The sequence below is a fragment of the Podarcis vaucheri genome (genome assembly GCF_965113315.1).
Source record: "Podarcis vaucheri genome assembly, chromosome: 18".
Classification (NCBI taxonomy): domain Eukaryota; kingdom Metazoa; phylum Chordata; class Lepidosauria; order Squamata; family Lacertidae; genus Podarcis; species Podarcis vaucheri.
Window position 1 is genome coordinate 12,591,228 of NC_138756.1, and position 16,840 is coordinate 12,608,067.

Consider the following 16,840-nt stretch of genomic DNA (forward strand, 5'->3'; position numbering starts at 1 on the left):
TTCAGACTCGAGTGCCTGGCCAGGACTTGGGTTCGAATCCTCGCGCTCGGCCAGCAAGCACCTTGGGGGTCCCTCGTTCAGCCCAACCTCCCTCCTTGCCGGGTCGCTGTGGGGATTCGACAGGGACCCGGGTTCGAATTCCTGCTTGGCGAGGAAGCATGGGTCAGCCGCTCCCTCCCAGACTATTTTGCAAGGTTGCTGTGAGGCTAAAAACAGAGATAAGGGGGAGAGCCCCGCAAGACGCCTTGAGAACTTCGCAGGAGAGAAAGTGGCAAATAAATGTGAAAAAGCCACAAGAAACCCACAGAGATTTGCAGCGTTTTAAAATGAATGTGCCCCCCTTCAAGTTCAATTTTAAGTCTATTTAAGCTTAGTCAGTAATAATAACAATAATAATTTTTATGTATACCCTGCCCTCCCCGGCCAGAGCCCGGCTCAGGGCAGCTAACACCCGTAAAATTACAGTAAAAACATAATAGGAAAAGGAAAAAAAACCCATTTAATATACGTGTTAAAATGCAATTTAAAATGCAGCCTCATTTTAAAAGTCAAGACCATAAGGGGAGGGAAACATAAGGGTCAGACTGAGTCCAAGCCAAAGGCCAGGCGGAACAGCTCCGTCTTGCAGGCCCTGCGGAAAGATGTTGAGTCCTGCAGGGCCCTGGTCTCTTCCACGAAGTCGGGGCCAGTACTGAAAAGGCCCTGGCCCTAGTTGCGACTGTACCAAGAGACTCTTAAACTCACAAGTCACGGGTTCAAGTCCCGTTTTGGGCAAAAGGGGGCTGGACTAGATGACCGTTGGGGGTCCCTTACCGTTCTCGATTCTGCAATTCATTGCGAAACTATGTTTCTTCCGCCTCGCCTTCACGCACGAGGAGACAGAGTCGGAGGGGCAGAAATAACCGCGACGCCCCAAAGCCACGTTTTGCATGAACACCTTTTATTTTATTTTTAAAGTACCGTACAAAACTTTGCTTTTAAATAATTCTCCCCTCCCTCCCCCTTTTTTTAATCTATGTATCTTACAGTAACAAATCTCGGACACAAATACACGGCGGTTCTCGGGTGAACTTTCTCATTTGCTGGAAACTTCGGCGGGGGCAGTAATAATTAAGAAAAGACCCACTTAAACATCCAAAATTGATGAGGGGGGAGGCAGGAAATGGGGGTTTGGGGTGCGTCAAAATGTTATATTGCATATCTGTGTATAACCTAGAAAGGGGAAACGGTTTTTTGCAACTGGGGGTACTTTCGTAAACGACTCCTTTGCACAACCGAGATGCACACTTGGGTTATAACTTTTTGACTTTCTCCCCAAAATACTGATTTCTTGTAGCCTAAAGGGATGAACTTTTGCCTGGAAACATTGAAAAGCCGACTAATTCGTCCCCAAAAACGGGGGGAAGGAAAAGTTGGGAGTCACGTTGCTACTCATAAGTACCTGCACTTAAAAAAAAATATTCACAGAACAGTTTCAAACTTTTCCCAGCTGCCCAGAACTTCCTGAAACGGCCGAGAATGTTCTGAAAGAATCCAAAAATCAGTCTATATATAAAAAAAGTGCAATTCAAGGGGTTGTAGGAACTCGATGGCATTTGCGGCAGAAAGCAAAGAAAAGCCGCCACTTTGATTTATTCAAAGCAATAAGGGGTGTGCAATGTACAAAACAATGCACAAGTATTCGGAAGTTTGCAAGCTCTGAACGAAGAAAATTAAATTAAATTTGCAAGCTCTATTTTTCCTGTATGCTGTGCAGACATTACAAAATGCATAATACAGTCCCCTAGGCAAAAATCGATTTATTGATTTATTGATTTAGAGAAATAACCTTTCCCCCAAAGATTTGGAAATGGCAAGACGGTTCGTTTTTAGGCAAAAGTTCGTCCGGCTGAGCTGCGAGGTTGTCAAAAAGTTATAACCCTAGCTCTCTCTCACACACTTTTGGAAGGGTGCAAAAATATGGATTTTATTTTTTTTGGGGGGGAGGAAGAGAGCATTTCTTGGGGGGGGGGAGATCCTAAGGGGTTTCCTGCTAGGAAGACAAAAAGGAAACCGGTCCTGGGTTCGAATGGCGGACCCGAACAAGGCCTGTCGCATGCACAAAGCACAACACATGTTACGCAAGGGGAGGGGAGATTTGTAGTGTTCAAATGGCTCTTTTTCGGGGGGAGGAAAAAAGGATTTTGCAAGCCCCCCCCCCCGCTCCAGACTTTGGGGTGCAGAGAGCAGGCACACTTGGGGTGTGCAAAGGGGAACCCCGATTTTAGGAAGGGGAGAGATTGGCTTGTTCCTGTTACCCCCGTTATCCGCCCCTCTTAGCTGGGTGGGGGGCAACAAATGGCTTTATGTGTAAAGAGGAGAAAGGGGGGGCTCTGAGGACCCCAGACTTTTTCCTGGCACGGGAAAAGGAAGCCTCACGGGGGACGCAAAACCTGCGCCCATTTTACAACCGTGGCAAACCGAGGCAGAGACACAGAAGCAAGTGGGAATTTTTTTTTTTTTTTTTGGAGGGGGGGTTAGGATCTATTTCCCTGCCCAGCAGCTGGTAAAATAGCTTGAGAGATAGGAGATGGCTGCAAGAGGGCTTGTTTCCCTCTCTCACTCTTTTTTTGCATATTTAAGAAGAAACGAAACATAATTCTGCATAGGAGACCCAACACCGTTGGGCTGGGGGGGGCGAGTGCGGAGGGCTGGGGAGCGGCGTAAAAAATAAAACAGGAACGCCCCCCCTGCAAAACGAAAAGAGCCAAACTGTCCCCACGGGAACAGCGAGTACCAGATTTGTCTCTGCCAAGAAAAATAAGATCTGTGCCCGTCCTTCAGAGATAAGGAGTGTTGGGGTTTTTTTTTAGGAGGGGGGGGGACCTAAAAAAGCTTTAGGAAAGTCGCTGCCCCCCCCCTTAGTGGAGAAAGCATTGCTAGCACCAAAAAGAAAGGGGAAAGTTGGAAAGGAAAACAGCCCCCGGATGCTGTTGCAAAGGAAAATAATTGAGATATATATATATATTGGGGTTTGGGGGCGAAAGGGAGAGGGGGAAAGGGGCAGTTTTTCGGGGAGGGGGAATTTCGTGGAGCAGAGAGCCACCCCCCAAGCCGGCCTTCATCTGGGGGGCAGCGGGAAAATGGGGTACGCCAGGGTGACGTTGAGCGAGTCGTTGTGTTGCACCAGCGAGGTGTGCTTGTAGTGGAGGACCAGTTCCTTGAGTGAGGCGTAGAGGTTGTAGGGCTCCGCGAAACCGAAGCCGGTGGCCGTCTTGTAGATGACGCAGTGCTTCGTGTCGCCGTCGACCCTGCGGGGCGGGAACGGGGGGGGGGGGAGCGTCAGAGAGGCGCAGAACGGGTTCTTTAAATATTAAGGTTCTTAAAAAAAAAATTCATTAAATTTCCATTTAACAATCCAATCACGTCTCATTAATTAATCCGAATTATGCCAATACATATCATAAAATCCAAATATTTTGCCAAATTTTTGTTGCTTCGAGCTCAGAAGGGTCCAATCCTCTCATTTTTCGGCTGCTTTGACGTTCACAAGTCCCATCTTCCAAAATATTAAGGTTCCTTATTGTTCCACAAGGTGTGCATCTCTTTAAAGGCCAGGGCAAAATATCATGACCTGGTTTCGCAGCCATAAAGCGGTGTAGCAGGTAATTTCCAATACAGTGGTGCCTTGGGTTAAGTACTTAATTCGTTTCGGAGGTCCGTACTTAACCTGAAACTGTTCTTAACCTGAAGCACCACTTTAGCTAATGGGGCCTCCCGCTGCTGCCGCATTGCCAGAGCATGGATTTATGTTCTTATCATTAAGCAAAGTTCTTAACCTGAAGCACTGTTTCTGGGTTAGCGGAGTCTGTAACCTGAAGCGTATGAAACCCACGGTACCACTGTACAACTGTGAAAACTACTCTGAAAATTCATCATTCCAAAAAGGAAACTTCGTCTGGTTGTAAATATTAAGGTGAGGCCAGCAAGGCTGAACCTTTCCGTAAAAAAAGAAGATTTAAATCGGAGTCTTACTGACCAGTGATTTAAATCGTGAAGGGCCCCGCTCCACGACTCTACCATCCCGCAACCGCACAACTTCTCTCTGGCAGGCACATAAGAAAAGCAGGCACAGTTTCCCCCCTTCCAAAATCAGGAAAGCAATTAAAAACCAACGCGTCGCCAGCGGGTTGGGATGGATGACCCTCCGGGGTCCCACTCCATGACTCTACAATCTCTCAACCACACAGCTTCTCTCTGGCATGCACATATTGAAAGCAGGCACCGCTTTCCTGCTTCCCAAACCAGAATAGCAATTAAAAAACAGAGTGTCGCCAGCGGGTTGGGATGGATGACCCCCCGGTGTCCCGTCCCCCCGAGACTCACACGACGGAGCAGGCGTAGCAGCCGCGCTGGCTGCTCTCCCGGATGAGGAAGGTGCCGTCTCTCTTGCCCGCCAGCATCTCCTCGGCCTGCGTGCGGTTGATCTTGCCCACGTACCACGTCCGCTCCTCGTGGTGAGGGAGCTCCTCTTCGTCCTCCATCATGGAGTAGTGGCTGGCGGAAAAAAGCAGAAAGGTTGCGGCGGAAAGAGAGGCCAAGGGGAGAGGGGGGTCTCCTCCGTGCCCAGTTTGGAGGCCCAGCGCCCCAGTTCTGCCCCTTCCCCAGTATCCGGCCTCCGACGGGGGACAGCCCAGGCGCCGAAAGGTCGACGCCGATGGGATACGATGTGGAGGTGGCAAAGACCCAGCGGGGGAATGAAGGAATGGAAGGAAGAAGGAGAGGATTCTTCAAAGGGTGGAAATGATTTGTGGGCCGTTTGGGGGAAAAGAATAATATCATGGTTGTGTTACAATGGAAGGGTCTTGGTGGTGGGGTGTCCGTTTTTATTCTTGTTTATTTGTGATTGTTGCTTTGTCAGAATAAAATGAAAGGGGAAGGGACGAAGGGAGGAAGGAAGGAAGGAAGGAAGGGAGGAAGGAAGGAAGGGAGGGAAGGAAGGGAAGGGAAGGAAAGGAGGGAAGGAAGGAAGGAGAAGGAAGGAAAGAAGGAAAGAAGGAAAGGAAGGAAGGAAGGAAGGAAAGAAAGAAAGAAAGAAAGAGAAGGAAGGAAGGAAGGAAGGAAGGAAGGAAGGAAAGAGAAGGAAGGAAAGAAGGAAAGAAGGAAAGGAAGGAAGGAAAGAAAGAAAGAGAAGGAAGGAAGGAAGGAAGGGAAGGAAGGGAAGGGAAGGAAAGGAGGGAAGGAGAAGGAAGGAAGGAAGGAAGGGGGAGAGGAAGAGAAGGGAAAAAAGGAAAGAACGAAGGAAGGAAGAACAGAGAAGGAAGGAATAGAATGAAGGGAAAAAGGAAGGAAATAAAGAGAAGGGAGGGAGGGAGGCAGGAAGGAAGGAAGAGAGAAGCTGCAAATGAAATAAACTTACTCCTCCGTCTCGTTCTTGATCCCCAGCCACTCGTTGATCTGCTTCTGCCGCGTCCCCTTTTGGGTCAGCCACCTGGGGGGGGGGAGAGGGGAAAAATCAGGACCCCCTCGTAGGACGAGCTCCGCCCCTCGTTCCACCTGGTGGCGGATTCGAATCTCAGGCCGGCCCGAGCAGCCAAGCGGGAGAATTCGAACTTGGGTCGAGCCTTGGGAGACAAAGCAAGGCGCTAGTCCTCATGGTTACGGGCAAAAAAGAGAGAGGCTGGTTTGGAGAGGAGGGGTTGAACCCGGGTCTGCCTGAAGCGGGTGCTCTAACCACTGGGCGGCCAGGGCCCTCGCACTCACACCAAGTATTGGTCGCGCAGTTTCCGCAGCTGCAGGAGGTCCGGCTTGAGGCTGTTCATGCGCTTGTCAATTTCCCGGTTTTCGGACGCTTGCTGCTTGAGGTCCTCCTCCAGCTGCATTTTGCTGTCGTGGATTTCGGCAACGCGAGATTTCAGCTTCTCCGAATTCATCAGGATTCTGAGCCAGGCGGGGTATAAACGATAAAGACATTTTAAAGCATTATATAAATTTTTCAAACTCATCCGAAGATGTGGGGGTGGCTTGCAGGATAAGCGTTATATGTAATAATAATAATCATCATCATCATCATCAAAAAAACAACCAGTGCTTGCAGGACTATTATTATTATTAATAATAATAGTAATAATAACCAGAGCTTGCAGGATAATTATATAATAATAATGGTAATAACCGCTGGATCTCCTTGTCGTTCCCCTCCCTGCGGAAGCGCTCGATGTAATCGCGGCTGCACTTCTCCTGCGTCTGGCACTGCTCCTCAAAGATCTTGATGGTCTCGTTGAAGGCCTCAATGGCCGTCCGCTTCATCTGCAGCTCCTGGGGGGGGGGTGAGGAAGAGAGGGGGGGGTGCGGTGAGAGGGAGACCCCCTTGCCAGCCGCCCGCAGGAACCCCCCCCCCAATTGAGCAGAGTTCACGCTGAGGACTAGAAGCTGAAGGTTAAGAGCGACCGCAAGGGAGGCTGCCTGCCAGCCCGTGTGGGCAACACCAAGGGCGCAAGGCAGCTTCTTGCAGGCTCTTATTGAGCAGAGTTCACGCTGAGGACTAGAAGCTGAAGGTTCAGAGCAAGCCCGCTTTGCAGCAGCGGGTCCCGGGTGCGAAATTCGGCTCCGGCTGGGCCCCGCAAGTGCTGCTGCCTGCCCGAGCCCGGCTCACCTGGGAGGTGCGGGTGTATTCCTCGTAGAGCAGGTCATACTCCCGGCTCTTGTCCTGGTACTGCTGGTGGTAGACCTTCAGCTGCTCCCCGACGGCCTCCACGCTGTCCTCCTTCACCACTTGGTCCTGCCAAGGAGAAGCCGGACATGGTGGGACCCCCAGGGGTCATCCATCCCAACCCGCAGGAACCCCGGATCGAGAAACCCAGGCCGGCAGCCCTCCAAGCTCCGCCGGGGGACCTCCGAGGAAGGAGGTGGGTGGGCCGCCTTCGCGCTGACGGCCGGGAACCCCAGAAGTATACAAATCTAATCAATCAATCAATTGCGATGCTCTCGAACTCGGATCCCGCTGGCGGCTTTTGGCGGTGGGGCAGCTTTCCGGCCCCTGGGGAAAGAGGATGCTGAGGCCTGAGACCTCTGGGCAGAGGGGCAGTAGATAAATTCCAATAATAATGATGATAATAATGATAATGATAATGATAATAATGGAACCTCCAGCTGCAGGCACAGTCTACCTGGATTTTTTGGGGGTTTTTTTAATAATAATAATAATAATAGTAATAATGGAACCTCCAGCTGCAGGCACAGTCTACCTGGATTTCTTGGTTGTTGTTTTAATAATAATAATAATAATAATAATAATAATAATAATAATAGAGGAACCTCCAGCTGCAGGCGCAGTCTACCTGGATTTCTTGGGGTTTTTTAATAATAATAATAATAATAATAATAATAATAATAATAATAGAGGAACCTCCAGCTGCAGGCGCAGTCTCCCTGGATTTCTTGGGGTTTTTTAATAATAATAATAATAATGATGGAACCTCCAGCGGCAGGCGCAGTCTCCCTGGATTTCTTGGGGTTTTTTAATAATAATAATAATAATAATAATAATAATAATAATAATAATAATGGAACCTCCAGCTGCAGGTGCAGTCTACCTGGATTTCTAGGTTGTTGTTTTTAATAATAATAATAATAATAATAATAATAATAATAATGGAACCTCCAGCTGCAGGCGCAGTCTACCTGGATTTCCAGGTTGTTGTTTTTAATAATAATAATAATAATAATAATAATAATGGAACCTCCAGCTGCAGGCACAGTCTACCTGGATTTCTTGGCGGTTTTTTAATAATAATAATAATAATAATAATAATAATAATAATAATAATAATAATAATGGAGCCTCCAGCTGCAGGCACAGTCTACCTGGATTTCTTGGCGGTTTTTTAATAATAATAATAATAATAATAATAATAATAATAATAATAATAATAATGGAGCCTCCAGCTGCAGGCACAGTCTCCCTGGATTTCTTGGGGGTTTTTAATAATAATAATAATAATAATAATAATAATAATGATGATGATGGAACCTCCAGCGGCAGGCGCAGTCTACCTGGATTTCTTGGGGTTAATAATAATAATAATAATAATAATAATAATAATGGAGCCTCCAGCTGCAGGCGCAGTCTACCTGGAATTCTAGCTTGGTTTTTTTTTTTGCTGGAACCTGGCCCGGACGACCCCCCCCTTGTTTCTCAGGACGGGGCTCCCCCCCCCCGCGACCCACCTGCTGGTACTTGGAGATGGGGTAGAGGAGTCGGGTGTCCAGCTTGGCGTTGTACTGGGCCAGGGACTCGTGCCGGTAGTGGGTGATGAGCTCCACCACCGAGCCAAAGGTCAGCGGCTCCGAAAAGCCGTACTTCCCTTCGCGGTGGAAGATCTTGATCAGCTTGTTGTTGCCTCCTTTCCTGCCGGGAGGAGGAGGAGGGAGAGACGGGCGTCAGACGTGGGGGGCCAGGCAGAGCAGGATTCGCAACCGGGACCCGGGGAATAGGTGAGGGAATTTAATCGGCCAATGGGATACTTTGATGTCAGAAGGGTTTCCTTCCTTCCTTCCCTCCCTTTCTTTCCTTCTTTCTTCCTTTCCTTCCTTCCTTCTCTTTCCTTCCTTCTTTCTTTCTTCCCTTCCTTCCTTCTCTCTTTTCTTCCTTCTCCTCCTTCATTTTTTCCTTTCTTCGCCACCTAATTTCTCCTTCCTTCCTTCCTTCCTTCCTTCTTCTTTTCTTCCTTCCTTCTTTCTCTCTCTCTCTCTCTCTCTCACCCCTTCCTTCCTTCCTTCCTTCCTTCCTTCTCTCTCTTTCCTTCCTTCCTTCCTTCCTTCGCCACCTAATTTCCTTCCTTCCTTCCTTCCTTCCTTCCTTCCTTCCTTCCTTCCTTCCTGCCTTCCCTCCCTCTTTCTTTCGCTCTCTCTCTCTCCTTCCTTCTCTTCCTTTTTTCATTTCATTTCCTTCCTTCCCTCCCTCCCTTTCTTTCTTTCTTTCTTTCTTTCTTTCTTTCTTTCTTTCTTTCTTTTTCTTTCTTTCTTTCTTCCTTTTGCTCTCTCTCTCTCTCCTCTTCCTTCCTTCCTTCTCTTCCTTTTAAATATATTTTTATTAAAGAATTCTTAGTTTACAAAAATACGTCCATTCTCTCGTTTTCCCTACAGGTCAGTTTCCTTCCTGGGAGATGAACGGCCATAAATGATATAAAAATGTGATTCTACAGCATTTTATCTTGTCTTGAGCTTTTAAATTCTGTAATCGTTTGGGGAGTTTTTTGGCCAAAGTTGCTTTTTTGAACTTTTTTTGCAAAGTCCCAAAAAGAAGATACGGAATACATAACATTTTATTTCGATGTTTTGCAAAGGAGGGTACCGGCAACATGGGAATCGTGCAAGAAAATAATATTCCCAGCATTGGGATACAGAAATCCATTTGCCAGATCCTTTTTGGGAGCCGAATCAGCGACCGTCAAGTGGCAGGGAGTTCCACGGGTTAACAATGCCTATTTTTCTTTTCTTTGCAAAACTTGGAGGGCAGTTTTTGCCTCTCCCCCCCAAGACCGGGGGGCTGGACTCACCTGAGCGTCAGTGTGTATTCGCCCTGGATTTTGCTGGATGCGTCCCGGACCAGGAACGTCCCGTCGGGGGTGTCTCTGAGCTTCTCGTTCACTTCCTCCCTGGGGGAGACGGGGATTATTTATTTGCATTCATATGCCGATTCTTTATTTCCATTTGTCATCATAATTTATTATTTCGACCCTGGTTTCCCCAGCTGCTCTGGGCGGCTTCCGGCAAAAGAATAAAACGCAATATTCAATATTAAAAATATTACAATGCACGAATACTGCCCCCCAGCCCCCCGTTACCTGGAAATGTCGCCCCAGTACCACTCGGCGTCCTGGAGGGTGGGGCCGTTCCCGTTGGCCAGGGGGGCGGAGGCTGCCGGCTTGGGTTTGGGGGGCAGGGCTGGAAAGAGAAAGTGGGAATTGGGGGGGGCAGGGGGGGTTAAGAAAAGCCTGAGGACCATTTCCTGTCCCGCCCCCATCTAATTAATCAATTAAATCAATATGAAATAAAATATAAAATAAACAAAATAAATAATATAAAATAATAAAATATAAAATAAAACATAGGATAAAATAAGGAATAAAAACATAAAATAATCAAATATAGAATAAAATAAATAATATAAAATCAAATATAGAATAAAATAATAAAAATATAAAATAATATAAAATAAAAAATATCATGGGTAGCATTTGCGCCCCCTAACCCTAACCCCCAGATGTTGCGCCCGGTGCGGCCGGCCCCCCCTGCACCCCCCACGCTATGCCACTGCCGCCGCCACTCGCACCCAGAACCAGCTCCCGATTCTTACCCGGCGGGGGCAAATCAGCCTCGGGGTCTTTCGCCTCCAGGAGCAGCTCCAGGAAAAGGGCAGAGAAATCCGGGGTCCCCTCAGCGCTGGGGGGCAGAAAAGACCCCAGGGTTACCCCCTTAATAATCCACACACAGGCCGCGATTAACTCTACCCGGAGGTCTCAGGGCGGAATAAAACAGAACAGAGCGGATGTCCAGAGAAGGGTCCCGGGTTCGGGTTCTGACCCACCTGGCGGCCGGCGCCCCCCGCAGGAGCAGGCCCCCGAATTGCTCCCCCAGGGCCCGGGGCCCCAGCCCGTTGCTCTCGGCCTGCTCTGCCACCTTGGCCCAGTGGCGCAGGAGGAACTGCAGCGTCAGCAAGTGCGCCAGGGGCATGGCCGGCGGAGACAGGAGAGACAGGAGATGCTGCCGGCCCGAGTCCGGAGGAGGCGCGTCTGCAAAAAAGGAAAGGAGGGGGTTGATTTCCAAAAAAGAGAGAGAGAAGAGACAGATTTGGGGGGCTCAAAGGACCCCCCCCCAAAGTCCTGGGTCCAGGAGAACCGAGGCACTCTGCGCGCGCTCAGGGGTACCTTGGTAATCAAACTGTATTTTTCCGTGTGCAAGGTTTTTCTTTTCCCATTTTTTATTGGTTTTCACAATATTATAAACAAACAAACACACCAAACATAAATCATCGCCTTATTGAAAATTACACTTATTAACTTTGTTAAGCGACTTCCTCGCTTCCCCTTGGTTGAATTTCGTTGCCTGTCCTTTGAACGGTTTTCCAAATCCCAATTTTTATGAAATATAACTTCGACATGAACATCCTTAAATCGTCACCTTATAGAATTGAACATATGAATTCATCACTTAACATAAATAACATCCTAAGCCCAATTAAGTATCTGCAAGATGTTTTCAGTTAGTTTAACTTCACAAATTTAACTAAATAATCATTAAATTTATTCCATTCTTCCCGTGTGCGAGGTTTTCCCCCTAAAAAATAATGTCCAAAATTGCACCAAAATTTCTGAACAAATGGACTTCCAGAACGGATGAAGTTTGGCACTTTTGATCTTTATTTTGCGTTTTTGAGGCTTTTTTGGTTAACTTCGGTTAACCCAGTTCAGCTACTGATTGATTGATTGATTGATTGACTGCGGAAATGGATAAAAGCCCCCCATCCAAACAAGGACCGTCATCAGTGCAGGTAAAGAAAAAATAGTAATTCTAATTTTGATCATCTACAATACTTCCTTATTTATTTTATAGTACAGTACACTGATTATTGCTTTTGTTTTATGGATCGATGGACTCGTTAGATAGTAAAATTCACGTTAAATTGCTGTTTTAGGGGTTGCTGTTAAAAGCCTGGAACAGATTAATCTGTTTTGCATGAATTTCTATGCAAAAGCATGCCTTGGTTTTGGAACGCTTTGGTTTTGGAACGGAATTTCCGGAGCACATTTTTCCGTCTATAAGATGCCCCCTATTTTGGGGGAACGGATTAAGTTTGGGAACCAGTGTACCCCTGTATATATACACACACAGCCCCCCAAATGTTTGTGGAAATGAGAATACGCCTCACCCTGGAGGATGCGCAGGATTTCGCACCCGAGTCCAGGCGGGACCACCGGGGTGGGCAGGTCTTGCAGGTACCCCTTGAGAGCCTCTCCCAGAGACGGGGGATCGAAGGCGTCCAAGTCGCCGGACGCAGCCCAGTCTGGGGGGAGAAAATAACAACAACAACAACAACATCATCATCATCATCATCATTTTAATGGAATTATTGCATGCCATCCGCCTGCCACTCACCAGCTCCCAGCCTCAGCTGTGAGCAGGACGTCCGATAGAGAGATGCGCTGTCCAGCCCTGTGGGGAAAACACAAAGCCGGTCGACTTGGGGGTCTCAAGGGGCGCGGGACCCCCACCCCCACCCACTCTCCACGGGGGAAAGAAGTCAATTAAAAACCTTTCCTGTAAAATGCTCCACCGGGGTTCCTGCCAGCCCCTTGCTCAACTAGTAATAATAATAATAATATATTTATAACCCTCCCATCTGGCAGTAATAATAATAATACTAATACTACTACTACTACTAATAATAATAATAATTTATTTATAACACTCCCATCAGGCTGTAATAATAATAATAATAATAATAATAATATATTTATAACCCTCCCATCAGGTTGTAATAATAATAATAATAATAATAATAATAATAATAATAATAATTTATTTATAACCCTCCCATCTGCCTGTAATTATCATCATCATCATCATTTCTGGGTGTCCTGTCTCTTTCCCAGACGGGGAGTCGAGGTGCCCCTTCGAACCCCCCCCCCATTATTAAAAAAGGGCTCAAAACGTCAGGAAAGGGAATGTCAGACCCCCTCCCCAAATTCACTAGAAGCCTTTTCATGAGGACTAGCACCCCCCAAAAAAAAACCACGCACCCTCCATCCCACCCCCACACCCCGTTCTGCTCACCTTTCTTCTCAATGGCGTCCACCAGCCTGCACAGCAGGGGGGGCGCCACTTCGGGGGGAGCGAACTGCTCAGAGAGTTCGGGGAGAGCCAGTCCTGGGGGAGGAGAAATCGGGGGGGAGCAGACAGTCAATTTGGGGGGCGAGAGAGAGAGAGAGAGAGACCCCTTGAAACGGAGGGGGACCCCCAGCGGTCATCCAGCCCAACCCGCCCGCCCCCCCCCAGCAATGCGGGAAATCTCAACGGAAAAGGGTTGGTTCTATTTAGTTCAAATCCATTTAAATCACCATTTAAATCACCAGGGTTGGTTTTACTTAAATCAAATCCATTTAAATCGCCATTTAAATCGCCAGTCTGTAAGACTTGGTTTAAATCCATTTTTTTACAGAAAGGCTCAGCAGGAATACTGACAACCAAATGAAGGTTTCCTTTTTGGAATAATGGATTTTCAGAGTAGTTTTCACAGTCGTGAAATTATTGATTTAGTTCTACTCTTAGAAATACATAAGATAATGATGAACATTATCGTGAGGTTTATTAAGTTAACTTTATATTTGGACAACTTTTCTGCTATAGGAGAAAACCAATCATTTCCTTAATAACAATTTAAACACTTTGTTTAACTAAAGCAGTAACACTATAACATATGTATCCATTTTTCTTAACCGATGTGGTTAAACGATTAAAAAACAGCAACTTAGACTCAGTTTTAGCACATGTGAAAAACCTTTAAAAAGAACCTTACTTCCTAATTGTAGCCTTTGGGCTACAATGTAACTCAAACAGAAAAGCTTTAGAAAGGGCTTTTCCTCCAAATGCATTTTATTTTAAAAATCCGATTTACATTTTTAAAAATCTAATTTAATTTTTTTAAAAATCCAATTTATTTATTTTTTTTAAATCCAATTTAATTTTTTTTAAAAAAATCCAATTTAATTGTTTTTTTAAAATCCAATTTAATTTTTAAAAAAAATCCAATTTAATTGTTTTTAAAAATCCAATTTAATTGTTTTTAAATGCGATTTTTTTAAATAAAAAAATGAAAAACATAAGACTAGATTTCTATCTGCCCCGCTCACCGCGCTCGTCATCCCCGCACCTCACCTGCTTCCTCTTTGGACGCTGGTGCGGCCGGCAGGGGCCTGATCCCCCGGGGCCGGTGGGGCGGCAGGGGGATCTTGACGGGCCCCAGGTACTCCACGTAGGTCCCGGGGAAGTCGCCCTTCTGCTTGGTCCGCTCGTTGACCCCCAGGATCCAGCCGATCTGGTGGGGGGTCTGCTCATCGCCGTCCTTGAACCCCAGCGCCTGCAGCGCCCCCTTGCTGACCACCAGGGTGTCTCCGGGCAGCAGGTCAATGTCAGCCTCCCGCTCCTTGCGGTACGGGTACAAGGCCCGGTACTGGAAGCCGTCGGCGCTGCCCATGTTTCCCGGGAGGAGCGAGCGGAGGAAAGCGCTCCGCCGAGGGATGAGGAAAGGCGCCCCTCGCCGCTACGCTCCCGGGGGGCTCCGCATGGGTCGGGTCCGGGGGGTCCGGGGGTCGGAGCGAGGAGGCGCAGCGCCCGGCCAGCCCCTTAAGTGCAGCCGCGCTCCCGCAACTTGAACCCGCGACTCAGCCACACGATGGAGCAGAGGGAGGGAGCGACCACCATAATCCGGGGAGGCGGGTGGAGCGGCGGCCCAGCGGGGTTTTTCCGGGGGGGGGGCGGGTGTTTCCGATGCGCTGGATGGGGACCCTGGAAAAGCAGCAGGGGGGGGGGAAGGAGAGAGAATTATTCAAATAATAATAATAATAATAATAATAATAATTATATATTCTTCATTCCTCACACATCCGGGGGGGAAAGAGAGAATTATTCAAATAATAATAATAATAATAATAATAATAATAATAATAATAATATATTCTTTTTTCCTCGCCCATCCTGGGGGGAAAGGAGAGAATTATTCCATTAATAATAATAATAATATGTTTTTTATTCCTCACCCATCCGGGGGGGAAGGAGAGAATTATTCAAATAATAATAATAATAATAATATATTCTTTTTTCCTTGCCCATCCGGGGGGAAAGGAGAGAATTATTCAAATAATAATAATAATAATAATAATAATAATAATAATAATAATATATTCTTTTTCCTTGCCCATCTGGCTGGGTTTGCCCCACAAAGCAGCAGCAGTCAATGCCAAGGCCAGGAGATAATAATAATAATAATAATAATAATAATAATAATAATAGTGAGTGGGTAAAATCCACTGGGTCATAATATAGATACAGAAGCATGGGAACAATTATGGAATAGGGAAATCGAATTTACAGGGAAAAGTCCGGCCAAAAGCTAGGAATCCAGGTAGACTGTCCCTGCAGCTGGAGGTTCCATTATTATTATTATTATTATTATTATTATTATTATTATTATTATTATTAGAATTTATATGCTGCCCTATACCTGGGGCGTCTCAGAACAGAACCAGGATATAAAACCACCAAAAATGGCTCTCTGTCTCCTCCTCCCTCCCCAAACCCTGGCCCCGATCCAGGAGCAGCGGCACCCACGGGTGGGCGCGATTCCCACCTCCTCTCCCAGGCTGCCTCCCACCCTGCTTTTCCAACACACACCCCCAAAAAATTCTGCTTACTTAAAAAATAAAATTGGGATTTATGGCTCTCTCCCGCCCCATATCCTTTCTTGTCTTCAGTTGGGGGGGACGGGCAGGATCCTGGCTCTTTCCCCAGAGAAAGGAGTAAGGCAGATGGAGGCAAGGGTCAGGTTTGGGGGTCCGGGAAAAGGGGGGGTCCAGAGCAAGGGGGGGGGCGACAGAGAGTCAGAGAGAAAAGGGATTTTTTTCTCCGGAGTCAGGAGGGAAAGATGGGGAGAAATTCCTTCCGGGTGCGAGATTACGGAGAGGAGGAGCGAGAGGGAAGAGGGAGGGAAGAGAGGAAATAATGTAAGGCAGGGAGGGGGTTCCAGGGTTCCAGGGTTCATCCAGTCTGACCCCGCTGCAACGCCCCTCGCTGAGGACTAGCGCCTTGAAAGCGCTCTAGCAATGAAGGATTTCCGAATTCATTTCGTTTCGTTTCGTTTTAAATTCGTTTAGGGAAGCTTTGAATATCGGACGGAATTATTGTATTTTATAATATTTTGCCGAGAGTGGCTGCGGAAACCCAGCCAGATGGAGGGGATATCAATATATAATAATAATAATAATAATAATAATAATAATAATAATAAGTTCGTCTTCGTTTCTTAATTTAACCCTTTCACGTCGTTTTGTACGATTGCATTTTATGCAACGCTGCTATTTTTCTCGATTATATGACGCGTCAACTGTCTAATTAATGACTTGCTGGTGGTTTAATTTTAGCTATTGGATTCTAATAAGCGGCCGCATATTGCTTTCTTGGGTGTAAGTGGTTTATTTTAAAATCGTCGCGACTTTTTACATATATATAGGAGCCGATGGTTATTTTTAACGTTTGATGTTTCATTGTTAATTTTGTGCGGGTTGGAAGCCGCCAGAGTGGCTGGGGCAAAATAATAATAATAATAATAATAATAATAATAATAATAATAATAATAATAATTTAGCCCTCCAGATGTGAGAGGGGAAGGGCAGCAGCTGGATCAGGGCCCGAGTTCAGGTTCCTGGCTTGGCCCCCAAGCAGAATAGCCTTCTAAGGTAGACTGGCTCTGTCCATGGAGGCTCCATATGTGAACCATAATAAATCTATTAATTTATTATAGATTTATATATAATATTTATATTATAAGAGCCCAGCGGCTGTTGGATCGGGCCCACGGTCAACGGCACCCCAAGGAAGGAAGCGAAAATGGTCTATTGTCTCTTGCTGGTGGCTCACAAGGAAAGCTTTAATTTTATTTATAAACGTAAAAATATAAAAATACACACACACATATATACATACATATACACACAAACTGTGTATATATCCTCATGTTTGTAATTTTGGCAACTTAAAAAATAAAGCACGATTATTTTTATTATTATTATTTTAAAAAAGAAAT

General features: G+C 46.4%; 1 protein-coding gene across 1 annotated transcript; it reads right to left on the reverse strand.

Annotated features, from left to right (window-relative positions):
• Positions 1 to 919: 919 nt before the first annotated feature.
• Positions 920 to 15,573, reverse strand: PIK3R2 (phosphoinositide-3-kinase regulatory subunit 2). The gene is made up of 16 exons (XM_082206368.1): positions 15,453 to 15,573; positions 13,918 to 14,547; positions 12,817 to 12,909; positions 12,139 to 12,195; positions 11,912 to 12,046; positions 10,571 to 10,775; positions 10,340 to 10,425; positions 9,828 to 9,927; positions 9,540 to 9,638; positions 8,209 to 8,389; positions 6,635 to 6,760; positions 6,155 to 6,297; positions 5,743 to 5,919; positions 5,399 to 5,470; positions 4,366 to 4,536; positions 920 to 3,290 (listed from the first exon to the last, which is right to left on the reverse strand). The coding sequence occupies exons 2-16, from the start codon at positions 14,234 to 14,236 to the stop codon at positions 3,101 to 3,103; spliced, it is 2,154 nt and encodes a 717-aa protein (XP_082062494.1). The 5' UTR covers positions 14,237 to 14,547; positions 15,453 to 15,573; the 3' UTR covers positions 920 to 3,100.
• Between the last annotated feature and the right edge of the window lie 1,267 nt (positions 15,574 to 16,840).

Excerpts from the sequence above, each read along its gene's own strand:
- PIK3R2 (XM_082206368.1), bottom strand. The coding sequence starts at position 14,236 with ATGGGCAGCGCCGACGGCTTCCAGTACCGGGCCTTGTACCCGTACCGC. Across the intron at positions 12,196-12,816 it reads GGACGCCATTGAGAAGAAAG|GGCTGGACAGCGCATCTCTC; the intron begins GTGAGCAGAACG and ends TTTTCCCCACAG. Across the intron at positions 6,761-8,208 it reads CCATCTCCAAGTACCAGCAG|GACCAAGTGGTGAAGGAGGA; the intron begins GTGGGTCGCGGG and ends TCTCCTTGGCAG.